This window comes from Nerophis ophidion, linkage group LG12 (assembly GCF_033978795.1).
Source record: "Nerophis ophidion isolate RoL-2023_Sa linkage group LG12, RoL_Noph_v1.0, whole genome shotgun sequence".
Taxonomy (NCBI): domain Eukaryota; kingdom Metazoa; phylum Chordata; class Actinopteri; order Syngnathiformes; family Syngnathidae; genus Nerophis; species Nerophis ophidion.
Genome location: NC_084622.1, coordinates 11,740,489 through 11,756,478, shown reverse-complemented (window position 1 = coordinate 11,756,478; position 15,990 = coordinate 11,740,489). Strand labels below are relative to the sequence as shown.

The following is a 15,990-nucleotide window of genomic DNA, read 5'->3' as shown; positions in this document are numbered from 1 at the left end:
GCCCCCACCGCTCTCATCAATGTGACTAATCCGCTAAGCAAACGCCCAATCAAAACCCACTGGTGAACCTGCTATATTTCTCACATTCAGATTGCCGATAAACGCCACGGACACTCTTGTTATTCAATGGAAAAAAAAAAAAGCACCATTGCATAATCCCCATCGCCCTGACCTCTGCATCCTCTCCTCCCATCTCCAGAGCGCCACCTCTCTCTTCGACCTGTTTACCAACACGCCGACTGTGATGTAACAGCTGCCGGGGGTTATTTATAGCTGGGACACAAAGATGCCGCAGCACTATTCCATGAGTTCACAGTGCGGTGGGGATGCTGCGCTGACCACATGATCTGCAGGGCTCTTCGCCGCTGATCTCTGCCACTTTTTGCGTAACGCATTTGTGACACACTAATGGACATGGGGCTTTTATGTAATCGCTGCCATGCAAAATTCATGGTTTACATAATACTGCCGCTAGCATTGGTATATGCCACACGGAAGTCACCTAACAGGACCCCCACCCCTTCTGTAGAGGGCCGCAGCATCCTGAAAGGGCCGTCTCATTTTGCATTAACTCCGGTCACACTCCATGGAGCCCGCCATCTGTACTGCCTCTCCATTACTTCCATCCATCCATCTTCTTCCGCTTATCTGAGATCGGGTCGGGGGGCAGCAGCCTAAGCAGGGAAGCCCAGACTCCACTCTCCCCACCCACTTTGTCCAGCTCTTCCCGAGGGATCCCGAGGCGTTCCCAGGCCAGCCGGGAGACATAGCCTTCCCAACGTGTCCTGGGTCTTGCTCGTGGCCTCCTACCGGTTGGACGTGCCCTAAACACCTCCCCCGGGAGGCGTTCGGGTGGCATCCTGACCAGATGTCCGAACCACCTCATCCGGCTCCTCTCCATGTGGAGGAGCAGCGGCTTTACTTTGAGCTTCTCCCGGATGGCAGAGCTTCTCACCCTATCTCTGAGGAAGAGCCCCGCCACCCGACGGAGGAAACTCAGCTCATGACCATAGGTGAGGATGTGAACGTAGATCGACCGGTAATTGAGAGATTTTTTTCTTCCGGCTCAGCGCTTTCTTCACCACAACGGATCGATACAGCGTCCGCATTACTGAAGACATCGCACCAATCCGCCTGTCGATCTCACGGTCCACTCTTCCCTCACTCGTGAACAAGACTCCGAGGTACTTCAACTCCTAAATTTTGGGGCTGGGTCTCTTCCCCAACCCGGATATGGCACTCCACACATTTCCGGGCGAGAACCATGGACCCAGACTTGGAGGTGCTGATTCCCATCCCGGTCGCTTCACACTCGGCTGCGAACCGATCCAGGGAGAGTTGAAGACTCTGGCCAGATGAAGCCACTAGGACCACATCATCTGCAAAGAGCAGAGACCTAATCCTCCAGCCTCCAAACCGGATCCCCTCAACGCCCTGACTGCGCCTAGAAATTCTGTCCATAAAAGTTATGAACAGAATCGATGACAAAGGACAAACAGGTCCGACTTACTGCCGGCAATGCGGACCAAGCTCTGACACTGATCATACAGGGAGCGGACAGCCAGAATCAGACAGTCCGATACCCCATACTCTCTGAGCACTCCCCACAGGACATGGTCGAATGCCTTCTCCAAGTCCACAAAGCACATGTAGCCTGGTTGGGCAAACTCCCATGCACCCTCAAGGACCCTGCCGAGAGTATAGAGCTGGTCCACAGTTCCACGACCAGGACGAAAACCACACTGTTCCTCCTGAATCCGGAGTTGGACTATCCGGCGTAGCCTCCTCTCCAGTACACCTGAATAGACCTTACTAGGAAGGCCGTTACTTGACATGCATTAAAAATTCCCTGGAATTAGACCGAAATGGTCTGGACTATGTCAGGTTGGAGCTCTGATCAGCAAGTATCTAAGGTGGGGGTGTCCAAACTTTTTTTTACTGACACATTTACGAGATCAAATATGCTAAAATCAATACAATGTCTGTCAATCATCCATCCATCCATTTTCTACTGCGTGTCCCGTTCGTGAGGGTGCTGGAGCCTATCCCAGCATTCAGCTGAAGTGGCGTTCTTTAACGTTTTCCTCCTCGTTTTCACCTCATTTTTGGTGGACTTTTTTCAATCTGCTCTGCACCACATCATTCCCCCATTGTGGGATGTTGTATAGTATCTTATCTTAGCCTTTCATTATAGCATTTCTCCATTTAATATCAGACTAACCCTCTTGTAGGGTTCTACAGTATACCGGTACTGGTATCGCGGTACTAATGAAACAAAAACAGTACTATACTTTGTTTTGATTTTAATGGATTTTAACTGTGCGTCTTCATGTTATGAAATTGATGGTTTTACGAGCAGAGGAGCATGTTCGGCAGCACACACAAACACAAGAGTACTTACAAGCAGAGACAGTGTGTAGACAGAAAAGGGAGAACGGACGCATTTTGGGCTTAAAATTAAAGATAAAGGTGAAGTTATAACACTGAAACACACTCAGGAAGAGATGCTTCAAGACATGTCGAGCTGGCTAGCAGCTAACATCCATCCCCAGTGCTTTAGCTACTTCTAAATCACTAATCCTGGCCTCCATGGTGACAAATAAAACATGTTGAAACAGAAAATAACCAGATAACGGGAAATTAACAAGTAGATTAATAATCAATTTTTACAGTACCTACTCAGTGGCCTAGTGGTTAGAGTGTCCGCCCTGAGATCGGTAGGTTGTGAGTCCAAACCCCGGCCGAGTCATACCAAAGACTATAAAAAATGGGATTCATTACCTCCCTGCTTGGCACTCACCATCAAGGGTTGGAATTTGGGGGTTAAATCTCCAAAAAATGATTGCCGGGCGTGGCAACTGCTGCTGCCCACTGCTCCCCTCACCTCCCAGGGAGTGATCAAGGGGATGGGTCAAATGCAGAAGACAGATTTCACCACAATCATTGGTATTTTTACTTAACTTTAAATAAAGTACGTTTCCTACAAGTATCATTATCTACACTTGACATCCACTGTAACGATACCAAGTACAATAGAGTATCTCGTCATTAATACTATGATTACATTGATATTTCGTATCGTCCTTTTTTAAAAACATATGTTTTATAAGCTCAGTAAATATGTCCCTGGACACATGAGGACTTTGAATATGACGGATGTATGATCCTGTAACTACTTGGTATCGGATCGATACCTAAATGTGTGGTATCATCCAAAACTAATGTAAAGTATCAAAGAAGAGAAGAATAAGTGATTATTACATTTTAACAGAAGTGTAGATAGAAACACAAAATAAGCAGATATTAAAAGGAAAAGAACAAGTAGATTAATAATCAATTTTTACTGTTTGTCCCTTATAATGTGTACAAAATAATAGGTGTGTAAATGACACAATATGTTACTGCATACGTCAGCAGGCTAATTAGGAGTCTTTGTTTGTTTACTTACTAATAAAAGACAAGTTGTCTAGTCCATCCTTCCATTCATTTTCTACCGCTTGTCCCTTTTGGTGTCGCGGGAGTATGTTCACTTTTTTATTTAAAGACCTACTGAAATGAGATTTTCTTATTTAAACGGGGATAGCAGGTTCATTCTATGTGTCATACTTGATCATTTCGCGATATTGCCATATTTTTGCTGAAAGGATTTAGTGGGGAACATCGACGATAAAGTTCACAACTTTTGGTTGCCAATAAAAAAGCCTTGCCTGTACCGGAAGTAGCAGACGATGTGCGGGTTGTGGAGCTCCTCACATCTGAACATTGTTTAAAATCATGGCCACCAGAAGCGAGAGCGATTCGGACCGAGAAAGCGACGATTTCCCCATTAATTTGAGCGAGGATGAAAGATTTGTGGATGAGGAAAGTGCGAGTGAAGGACTAGGAAACAAAAAAAATAGACGGCAGTGCGATTTAGATGTTAGACAAATTTACTAGGATAATTCCATTCTGGTTACTGTGTTACAAGGGTTTTAGCGTTTTAGTGGAAGTCGGAGGGGTGTGGCCACGGGTGTGGTGACCCCCAGTGTCTCTGATACAAGCCACGTTTCTCGATGAGGCGAAGCGAAGCGAAGGCAGCCGTTAGGGCCGGCCTGAGATTTTTTTTTTCTCCTCCTCCACGGTGGAAGCAAACCTTGTTCGGGGGCGGCCGGTCGGAGGAGGCAAGAGAGTCCGCAGCGGCCTCTTTTGACAGGTGCACGAGGAACGACGCAAGCTCTCCGCTCATGTCTACAGTAATAGCAGACTTATTACCACCATTTTCTCACCGAAACCTGCCGGCTGACATGTGGTAGGGAACCATGTATGTTTGACCGCTCTGTTCCATAGTAAAGCTTCACCGTCATCTTTCGGGAATGTAAACAAGGAAACACCGGCTGTGTTTGTGTTGCTAAAGGCGGCCGCAATACACCGCTTCTCACCTACATCTTTCTTCTTTGACGTCTCCATTATTAATTGAACAAATTGCAAAAGATTCAGCAACACAGATGTCCAGAATACTGTGTAATTATGCGATGAAAGCAGACGACTTATAGCTGGGATCAAGGCTGGAACAAAATTTCCGCTACAGTCCGCGACGTCACGCGTACGCGTCATCATACCGCAACGTTTTCAACAGGATACTTCGCGCAAAATTTAAAATTGCAATTTAGTAAACTGAAAAGGCTGTATTGGCATGTGTTGCAATGTTAATATTTCATCATTGATATATAAACTATCAGACTGAGTGGTCGGTAGTAGTGGGTTTCAGTAGGCCTTTAAGGACCAAAATTGCAATAATAAACATGTTTCATGTACACACTTCAAAGAGCCTGTACAGTAGGACACTACCATTTTAGTTTTTAGTTTCGCTTACTTTTTTTTTTAGCAATGTTTTAATCCAGGACGTGTTTATGTAGTCTGTAAAAATGAAGTGATTTCAATACGGCCGAAGCAACAAGAAAGTCACTGTGGAGTTAGCTGTTCCATGATAAGAGTACTCACCTCCCAGGCAATAATCCTGAAATATTATTACATTTATTGCATTCTACCAAATGTGGTAATGAAACGTACAATGTATGTTACCATGAAACATCTGGAGTGTCACGAATACAATACTTACAGTACACACACTTTGTAGGGCGCAACAAAATACAAGACTGGCACGTTACCTTAATGGCAAAGACTACTTCCTGCATACTTGGTCTACACCAGGGGTCACCAACGCGGTGCCCGCGGGCACCAGGCAGCCCCTGAGGACCAGATGAGTCGCCCGCTGGCCTGTTCTAAAAATAGCTCAAATAGCAGCACTTACCAGTGAGCTGCCTCTATTTTTTAAATTGTATTTATTTACTAGCAAGCTGGTCTCGCTTTGCTCTACCTTTTTAATTTTAAGAGAGACAAAATTCAAATAGAATTTGAAAATCCAAGAAAATGTTATAAAGACTTGGTCTTCACTTGTTAAAATAAATTCATTATTTTTTTTTACTTTGCTTCTTATATTTCCAGAAAGACAATTTTAGAGAAAAAATACAACCTTAAAAATGATTTTAGGATTTTCAAACACATATACCTTTTTACCTTTTAAATTCCTTCCTCTTCTTTCCTGACAATTTAAATCAATGTTCAAGTAAATGTATTTTTTTATTGTGAAGAATAAATACATTTTAGTTTAATTCTTCATTTTAGCTTCTGTTTTTTCCGCCGAAGAATATTTGTGAAATCTTTCTTCAAACTTATGAATAAAAAAAAAAAAAAATGATTCTGGCAAATCTAGAAAATCTATGGAATCAAGTTTAAATCTTATTTCAAAGTCTTTTGAATTTCTTTTAAAATTTTTGTTCTGGAAAATCTATAAGAAATAATGATTTGTCTTTGTTAGAAATATAGCTTGGTCCAATTTGTTGTATATTCGAACAAAATGCAGATTGGATTTTAACCTATTTAAAACATGTCATCAAAATTCTAAAATGAATGTTAATCAGTAAAAATTACAAATAATGTTCCATAAATTATTTTTTTTTATTTTTTCGAAAAGATTCAAAATTAGCTAGTTTTTCTCTTCATTTTTTTCGGTTGAATTTTGAATTTTAAAAAGTCGAAATTGAAGATAAACATTGTTTCAAAATTGAATTTTCATTTTTTTCGTGTTTTCTCTTCTTTTAAACCATTCAATTAAGTGTTTTTTTCATCATTTATTCTCTACAAAAAACCTTCCGTACAAGGAAAAAAAATGTACGACGGAATGACTGACAGAAACACCCATTTTTATATTATATATATATATATATTGATTGATTTATTTATTAAAAGGTAAATTGAGCAAATTGGCTATTTCTGGCAATTTATTTAAGTGTGTATCAAACTGGTAGCCCTTCGCATTAATCAGTACCCAAGAAGTAGCTCTTGGTTTCAAAAAGGTTGGTGACCCCTGGTCTACACACTATTGGGGCGGTATAGCTCGGTTGAAGAGTAGACGCGACAGCAACTTGAGGGTTCCAGGTTCGATCCCCTAGTCACTGCCGTTGTGTCCTTGGGCACTGCTCCCAGTGTCACGCACACTGCTTTAAATGTTACTTAGATATTAACTTTCACTATGTAAAGTGCTTTGAGTCACTAGAGAAAAAGCGCTATATAAATACAATTCACTTCACTGTATACCCAAATCAAAACAAATGGACTCTTCGACGTGACAAAGTGCACATTTGACAGACCTTTTCTGGTTCATGAGCAGCTCCCGGTGCAGGTCCTGGTGGTTTCGGGAGTTCTTGACCGGGTTGATCAACTTCTTTGGTTTGATAAGCTCATCGCAGTCTCCCCCCAGATAGTCCGGCTCGGCCATGACACTCCTCCCTGGTGACAGCGACAGACCGGGGTCACGCGGATCTGAACCAGACAAGACACCAAACACTTTACGCACGTTTACATATGAAAGGGAACAGAAAAATGAGAACGCTTTGTTCCGGACAACTCCCTTTATTAGCGATAAAGAAGAGGTGGGTGATGACGCTCGCTGTCATGCAACATTTATTTTATAACTGTGCTGTCATGTTGCCTCTCCAAATAAGCAAAGCAGACCTCTTTAGGCCACTGAATGTTTAGTGTTTTAATGAAGTCACTAAAGTGGCCGTTCGGAATCTTTGAGCACAATCCTGATGATCCATCCATCTACTTTTGCTTATCCGAGGTCGGGTCGCGGGGGCAGCAGCCTAAGGTGTTTGTTTACATGCTTTTTTTAAATTTCTCTTTGCTATTTGGACCCTAATTAGAATAAAAACTAAATCATCTTTTAATATGATGTACTTAGTTCATAAGTACACAAACGTGTACTTCATGTTTAGTGGCATGCTAATTCTTATTTTTACACTTTTTTTCCCCCAAATACCATTGTATGTTGTACTCTTCTTACACCACCAGATGGCAGTATAAGTGTCCACATAAGCGGCCATGAGGCCCCAATTCAGTAGTGTACACAATTTTGGAAATAAGAGCTACAATGAGGCCTTTAGTTAACTGTATAAAAAAAATAATTAATGGAATACGATTGATAGATGCTACATTATATACAGTGCACCCGGAATGTATTCACGGTGTTTCACTTTTTCCTCATTTTATGTTATAGCCTTATGCTAAAATGGAACAAATAATTTTTTTGTCCTCAAAATTCTACACACAATGCCCCATATTGACAATATGAGACATCCCGGATGAAAACGCATGCTTCTCATCCAACCTGATGGAGCTTGAGAGGTGTTGCAAAGAGTTTTTTCAAAATGTACATGTACATCCATCCATCCATCTTCTTCCACTTATCCAAGGTCGGGTCGCGGGGCCAGCAGCCTAAGCACGGAAGCCCAGACTTCCCTCTCCCCAGCCACTTCGACCAGCTCCTCCCGGGGGATCCCGAGGCGTTTCCAGGCCGGCCGGGAGACATAGTCTTCCCAACGTATCCTGGGTCTTCCCCGTGGCCTCATACCGGTTGGACGTGCCCTAGGGTGGCATCCTGACCAGATGGAGTAGCAGCGGCTTTACTTAGAGCTCCTCCCGAACACAGAAGCTTCTCACCCTATCTCTTAGCATTAGCGAACATACTAAAACGTTTATAATTGTCTGTATTAGTATTATTAACTTACAATGGCATTCTTTTTGTATTCTTTCAGTTTGGTAAATTCCCCAAAACGTCACTGTGGAGTTATTTAGTCTGTTAGCAGCTCATGGGTCCATGACGATGACTTCTGTTTTGTTTAATAAGCCATTTTACTGCCGTGTTACAGACAAAACAATTAAGTTATGAAAATTAACTATTTAAAAATATCCAATTTCGCGACGTACCAGCAGCTAATATATAAAGTTATAAAGATAAATCATGTATATAACTATATAAAGTAATATTTTTCCTGCAAAAATTGGTGGGTGGGGCTTAAATACCGGTGTGCTCTACAGTATAGCTCTGGAAATAGGGTAGCTAAGTTACTTCTTAACAAATGTAATCAGTTACAATTCGCCACCTTGTACCCGTGATCTTGTCCTTTCGGTCATAACCCAAAGCTCATGACCATAGGTGAGGATGGGAACGTAGCTCGACCGGTAAATTGAGAGCTTTGCCTTCCGGCTCAGCTCTTTCTTCACCACACGGGATTGATACAGCGTCCACATTACTGAAGACGCCGCACCGATCTCACCATCTACTCTTCCCTCACTCCTGAACAAGACTCCTCGTCAAAGATTCCGAACAGCCACTTTAGTGGTGGATGGACTCGTTACGTAATTGTCCCCAGATGGGTGAGAAAAAACAAAAAAAGCCACATGCAAAACAAGGAAAACAACATTTATTTGGTTTCTTTTTGCTGCAAATTCGCATAATAATCAAATTATTTCATAGGTTGCCATCAAACAATAATACTGTACAACGTTTAACACATTCTAGACATGTTTTATAGCATTTAATTTATAGCCACACTCAGCTATTGCAAGCAGAAATACCTGACTTCAGTCTTATAAATAAGTGGGTTTAAACTAGGGTTGGGCGATATATGGATATATCGCGGGATTGTCTCAGTGCGATAAAGAAAATTACTATATATTGATATTGGAGTATACGTTCTCACGCAGTTGTTTTTAGCTTTTTTAGGCTCTTTTCACTCTTTTTTGTCTCTCCTTCTCACAGAGACATAAAACAAGCGCACCTTCTTACATTCGTCACATACGTATACGCCCTCGCGGAGCAGAGAGGTAGCGGCATGAGTAACTTTAGCTGTGGTGCGAGTGGTAATACGAGAGAAAGAAGGTGCCAATCTAGTAACAAATGAAGGAAGAAATAATTCCCAAGGAAAACAGCAGGGGGTCCATCGTCCGACGGTGGTTTGGCTTCAAGCGGGAAGATGTCGAACAGACAACCGTAATATGTCAAGTGTGGGGCAAAAGCGTTTCTACAAAAAGTAGCATTACTGCTAATATGTAGCATCATTTGAAAAGTAATCTGCTAGAGCCGGGGTAGGGAACCTATGGCTTTCGAGCCAGATGTGGCTCTTTTGATGACAGCAAAACAGAATTGTTTTTTTCCCTTGGCCTCAGTCTGCACCCCCTCTCCCTTTAATCTTCTATTTTTTTCTCCCATACCCCCCACCCCCTTGTTTACCTGTATCTCATCTTTTTTGTAAGGGGCGCTGGAAGCCGGCAGACTCGTCAGTGATCCTGTTCTGTCTCCCTTTAATGTTTGTCTGATCTTGAATGGGATTGTGCTGAATATTTTAAATTTTCCTGAAGGAACTCTCCTGACGGAATAAATAAAGTACTATCTATCTATCTCTATCAGGCTCTCAGATAAATCTTTGCTGACATTGCTTGATATGATAAGCAATTAATCATTCAACTGGTAATCAGTGTTAAAACTAACGTTCAACATAAAACATTCTCATGCATTTTAATCCATTTTCTACCGCACCTGTTCATGAAGTCGGATTAATGGTAAAAGTATTTTATTTAATATTGGTTAGCTTCAGAATAACAATGTTATTAAAAAGAATAATTATCATACTGTAAAAATGTTGGTCTTACTCTTGCACGCATTAAGTTGTATTGAGTGTTGTAAAATATTATCTTAAATATTATATAGCTCTCTGGGAAATACATTTTAAAATATTTGGCTTTCATGGCTCTCTCAGCCAAAAAGGTTCCCGACCCCTGTGCTAGAGAATGAGGAGCGCTTGAAACTCGGCATGTCAACATGCATTTTGTCGGTGCCACACCCACAAAATGCCAAGGCAACCGTTTCCACATCAACACCATATGAAAAAAAAATGGAGATAACGTCCGCAGGAACCTACCACATAGTGAAGGACATACACTACTTGATTTCCTATTATGCAGCTAATTTTTATTTGACACTTATTGAAATATCTTGTGTGACATCATGCACAAAAGTGCACTTTGTTTTAAACTACTGTAGTGGTGTTCTGTACAAAAAGTATACTTTAATTTAGTGTTGTTTTGATATGTCATCTTAGTGACATCATGCACAAAAGTGCACTCATAGCTTGTTTTAAACTGTCTCTGACAGTCTTGCACTTTGTTTTGGAAATGACATGAATGTTTGTGCCACTGCTTAATAGCTGTTTCATTAATACTACGGGTGTAACACTACGTGTATTTGTATTGAACCGTTTCGGTACGGGGGTTTTGGTTCGGTACGAGGCTTTATCGAACGAGTTTGTATCCTAAAGTCTTAACAAGCTGCTCTACTTTCTGCCTCTGTCTGAGCAGTGAGCACCCAGCATTGTGCCGCCCACACAGCCATCTAATTGGTTACATACAAAGCCAATCAGCAGTGCGTATTCAGAACGCATGTTGTAAATGCTTCATTGTCGATCAGACATGTGTTTAGCAGCGGACATCGTACTCCCCAAATTATAAAAAACACTTTCCAGTCACAACTATTACAAACATCACTATGAGCCCGTTGACCTAATAAAAACTTAAACTGCAGTTCAGCTCGCTCACAGTTCTGGCTTGAGGTGATGTGAAGGCTAATTAGCTTTTAGCGTTACGTTAGCTCATTTTGCTGTGTGTATGTGTGTGTGTGTGTGTGTGTGTGTGTGCGTGTGTTAGGGGCAGCAAAGCCCTGTCTGTCTGTTATTTCACATGAACTAACATGAACTCCATTGATTTCAGGGATGAATAGTCTCTCCTATTGCTATTGTACTATTTTTCAGCTATAGTTACATTAATCAGTAATGTAGCAGCCTAGTTTTGAATGGCAGGGTCCCTGCTATCACATGTTGACAAAAATATAACATTTACACAATAAAAGTCAACTACAGGCTTCCCAAATGCTGTAATAAATTAAGCATGATGAGTTGACTTGAAACTGTTTAATGTTGCACTTTTTCTATGTAGAAGAAAGGTTTTGTCATTTTATTTAATCAACGAAAAAACTTGAGGCAGTTTAATGTGGGCAGAATTATTATAGTGTTCCCAATGTTAAAAGGATAAAGCCATTGTTTACAAATTTGGTACATAAATAACCCAAAAAATTATATTTGTTTTTTTTCTTACTGTACCGAAAATGAACCGAACCGTGACCTCTACACCGAGGTACGTACCGAACCGAAATTTGTGTGTACCATTACACCCCTATGTATTTGTATTGAACCGTTTCGGTAAGGGGGTTTCGGTTCGGTTCGGAGGTGTACCGAACGAGTTCCACATGGACATATTAAGTAGCGTACCGCACGTTGTGTAAACAATGCACACCGAGGCACCATGAATTGATTTACGTGGACCCCGACTTAAACAAGTTGAAAAACGTATTGAGGTGTTACCATTTAGTGGTAAATTGCACGGAATATGTACTGTACTGTGCAATCCACTAATAAAAGTTTCAATCAATCAAAAAAAAAAACAACACAAGGCATGCTAGCAGCGACTGAGCTACGATAGACTGACCATACCTCCTCTTTTCACCTGATATGTCCTCTTTTGCGGGGCTGTCCGGGTGGAGTTACTTAAATGCCTCAAATGTCTGGCATTTTAAGTTATGGTTGCGTGTATTTTCAATGTACTTTCAGGGTTAAGAAGGGGTTAAAAACCAAACAAATTGTGTGCGCAGCAGCATTTGTGAGGGAAGGGCAGAGACAGAGAGAGGGAGAGAGGTATGATAAACGCGCATGCGTCTCCAGGCTCTGCTTTTTATCCATAGACCAGGGGTCGGAAACATTTACCACTCAAAAAGCCATTTCGACCCGTTTCACAAAATGAGGATGACAATGGGAGCCGCAACTATTCTTGCCAATATCTGCTGGTGGTCACCCAGATGACAAGAATAAGGGCATGCTATGAAGCCATTGCCTTAAACACCTTCTACAACATGTACAAACTGCTTGCCAGTCCAGCAACATGTTGTGACTGGAAGGCATACTGGGTGACACAGAGTACACTGACGGTTGTGATGTAAACAACTTGAACACTCTTACTAATATGCACCACACTGTGAACCCACACAAAAGAAGAATGACAAACACATTTCGGGAGAAAATCCTCACAGTAACACAACATAAACGCAACACAACAAATACCCAGAATCCTTTGCATCCATGACACTTCCTGACTATGTTATACACCCCGCGAGCACCAAACCCCGCCCACCTAAACCACACAGGTAAGGGGGCCCGGGGGGGTTTGGTGCTCGCGGGGTGTATAACATAGTCAGGATGTGTCATGGATGCAAAGGATTCTGGGTATTTGTTGTGTTGCGTTTATGTTGTGTTACTGTGAGGATTTTCTCCCGAAATGTGTTTGTCATTCTTCTTTTGTGTGGGTTCATAATGTGGCGCATATTAGTAGGAGTGTTAAAGTTGTTTATATCACAACCGTCAGTGTACTCTGTATCACCCAGTATGCCTTACAATCTCATATATGTGCCAATAGAAGCAGAGAAATGCACGTGTCCAGTCGGCACGCAAATAGCATTCCGTGAATGAGCGGGCGCGATTACGTTCAAGAAGACGTTAAGAGTAATATCATCACGGCACGCCCTTAATATTGTAGTCCGAGTGAAAATTGGAGAACGTTGACTCCGGGTGAGGTCCGGGAGAGGCATTGAATTCCGGAATCTCCCCGCAACAATCTGGGGGGTCGGCGATTGTGCAGCTGAGCCGCATCAGAGTTGCCAAAGAGCCGCATGCGGCTCCGGAGCCACCGGTTGCCGACCCCTGCCATAGACTTATCAGATCTTATTTTCTATTATCTCTAGCAGGGGTGTCAAAAGTGTGCCCTGGAGGCCATTTGCGGCCCACAGCTAATGTTTTAAAGGCCCACGGCACATTCTAAAAATACGATTAAAATAAACAAAAACATAAACAAAAGTGAAATAAAAAAGCTAAAGGCTAAAGGTCATTTAGAAAAAGTTGCAATGTTGACTAATAAAACAAAGCTGCCTTTGTTTTCTTTCAAACTGTCATTGCTCAAAACATAATATTGAATCAAAATCAATGTTATTATGAATTATTGACCTATCCAAGGTTCCCATTACTTCACATCAAATATTCCACTAAGAAAAATATTTTTGGTGGAAGATTTTGCAAATTTGGTAAATAAACAACCAAAAAATCTATATTTTGTTGTTTTCTTTCTGTACCGAAAATTAACCGAACAGTGACCTCTGAACCGAGGTACTTACCGAAACAAATTTTTTGTGTACCGTTACACCCCTAATACACTTTTAGTTGTGATTTCCCTCTCTGCATGAAAGTTTAGAATATATTAATAAATATGAATGTTTTAATGGAGATACATAGAACCATCATACTGCTGTGATTATATGCATCAAGTGTTCATTCAAGGCTAATGCCAAATATGGAGATGTATATGGTGTATCGTGACATGGCCTAAATATATCGAGATATTTAAAAAAAAAAAAAGGCCATGTCGCCCAGCCTTAGTTTAAACCAGTGGTTCTCAACCTTTTTTCAGTGATGTACCCCCTGTGAAAATGTTTTTAATTCAAGTACCCCCTAATCAGAGCAAAACATTTTTGGTTGAAAAAAGTGATAAAGAAGTAAAATACAGCACTATGTCATCAGTTTCTGATTTATAAAATTGTATAACAGTGCAAAATATTGCTCATTTGTAGTGGTCTTTCTTTAACTATTTGGAAAAAAAGATATACAAATAACTAAAAACTTGTTGAAAAATAAACAAGTGATTCAATTATAAATAAAGATTTCTACACGTAGAAGTAATCATCAACTTAAAGTGTTCTCTTTGGGGATTGTAATAGAGATCCATCTGGATTCATGAACTTAATACTAAACATTTCTTCATAAAAAAATAAATCTTTAACATCAATATTTATGTAACATGTCCAGAAAAAAATCTAGCTGTCAACACTGAATATTGCATTGGTGTATTTTTTTCCCCACAGATTATATGAACATACATACATATTTTGTTGAAGTATTATTCAATACATATATTTATAAATGATTTTTACAATGTTGCTATTTTTAGATTATTTAAAAAAAATCTCAAGTACCCCCAGGGGTATGTATACCCCCATTTGAGAACCACTGGTTTAAACAACTTGTTTCTGCCAGCTTCAAGACATTTAAAGAGGACGATCCACTGAACAATACGTCAATAAAACAGCCAATGGTTAAAAAAAGACAACAACAACAATAACAGGCACTGAGTGAGCACAATGGTTCATCATGTACTCATGTGTCATGTCTTTTTATTTAATTTTTTTGGACTATAATGTGCAATAATGTTATATGTATATGTGTATATACATTCATATGTATGCATATATACATATATATATATATATAGATACATATTTTTTTGCTATTTATATTACCTAATTCTATATGCACCTTAGGGGATCTGCTCCAATTTCGTTGTTCTTTGAACCGGTTCACTGCAATAATGACAATAAAACTCTATTCTATTCTATTCCAAAAAGTTAGACCACCAAAACAGCTGAAAATAATGTTGGAAACTCACCCTGCAGATGGGGAAAGACCGGGTACCTGAACATTGTTGCCATGGCTTCTATTCGGCTTAGATTAATCGAGGAATAAGCCGTGGAAAACTTGCTGTTTTTTTGTTTTTGTTTTTTAAATCAGAGAGTTGCAAAGGAGATCTGCTTTGTCCTGCACGGATGTCTGCTACCAAGCCCAGCTGGTTACAAGTCTTTTATAGCCTCACTTACACACACACACACACACACACACACACACACACACACACACACACACACACACACACACACACACACACACACACACACACACACACACACACACACACACACACACACACACACACACACACACACACACACACACACACACCCTCTCCGCCGCTCCTCCTCCATCCACATCATCTCACTCATGTTTAACATGCGTCGTTTTGAAATAACATAATATTCTACACATTTTGAGGCTATTTCTTTCAAATATGTTGGTGGGTTACTTTATTTCGAACGTGTCTACACTTGCAATACAATACATCACATGATTCGCGGATTGTCATTCCTCGAAACAAAAAGTAGGACAAAGCACAGCCTATTTAATTCTACCCATTTTCCCATTTGCAGCATTTACGAATACATATATGTTCACTTCCTGTTCCCGAGTTTGTCACAACTTGTATCAACACAGTCTTAATACAGCAGTTCTATTAATCAACGGTTAATTCAGTTTACCCAAAGTCAGTGAAGTTGTCACGTTGTGTAAATGGTAAATAAAGAGAATACATCCATCCATCCATTTTCTACCGCTTATTCCCTTTGGAGGTCGCGGGGGGGCGCTGGTGCCTATCTCAGCTACAATCGGGCGGAAGGCGGGGTACACCCTGGACAAGTCGCCACCTCATCACAGGGCCAACACAGATAGACAGACAACATTCACACACTAGGGCCAATTTAGTGTTACCAATCAACCTATCCCCAGGTGCATGTCTTTGGAAGTGGGAGGAAGCCAGAGTACCCGGAGGGAACCCACGCATTCACGGGGA

General features: G+C 41.0%; 1 protein-coding gene across 4 annotated transcripts in view; it reads right to left on the bottom strand.

Moving 5' to 3' along the window:
• fam107b (family with sequence similarity 107 member B) overlaps positions 1 to 15,990 on the bottom strand; it is a 90,671-nt gene that overhangs the window by 15,043 nt on the left and 59,638 nt on the right. Inside the window, exons 1-2 of one of the 4 annotated variants that reach the window (XM_061916802.1) lie at positions 14,977 to 15,148; positions 6,690 to 6,861 (exon numbers count right to left, since the gene is read on the bottom strand). In XM_061916802.1, the coding sequence (XP_061772786.1) occupies positions 6,690 to 6,861; positions 14,977 to 15,019 (215 nt within the window). In that variant the 5' untranslated portion in view covers positions 15,020 to 15,148. Of the gene's footprint in view, positions 1 to 6,689; positions 6,862 to 14,976; positions 15,149 to 15,990 lie in introns of those variants that run through there. The other 3 variants (XM_061916803.1, XM_061916805.1, XM_061916804.1) reach the window with 3 other exon arrangements.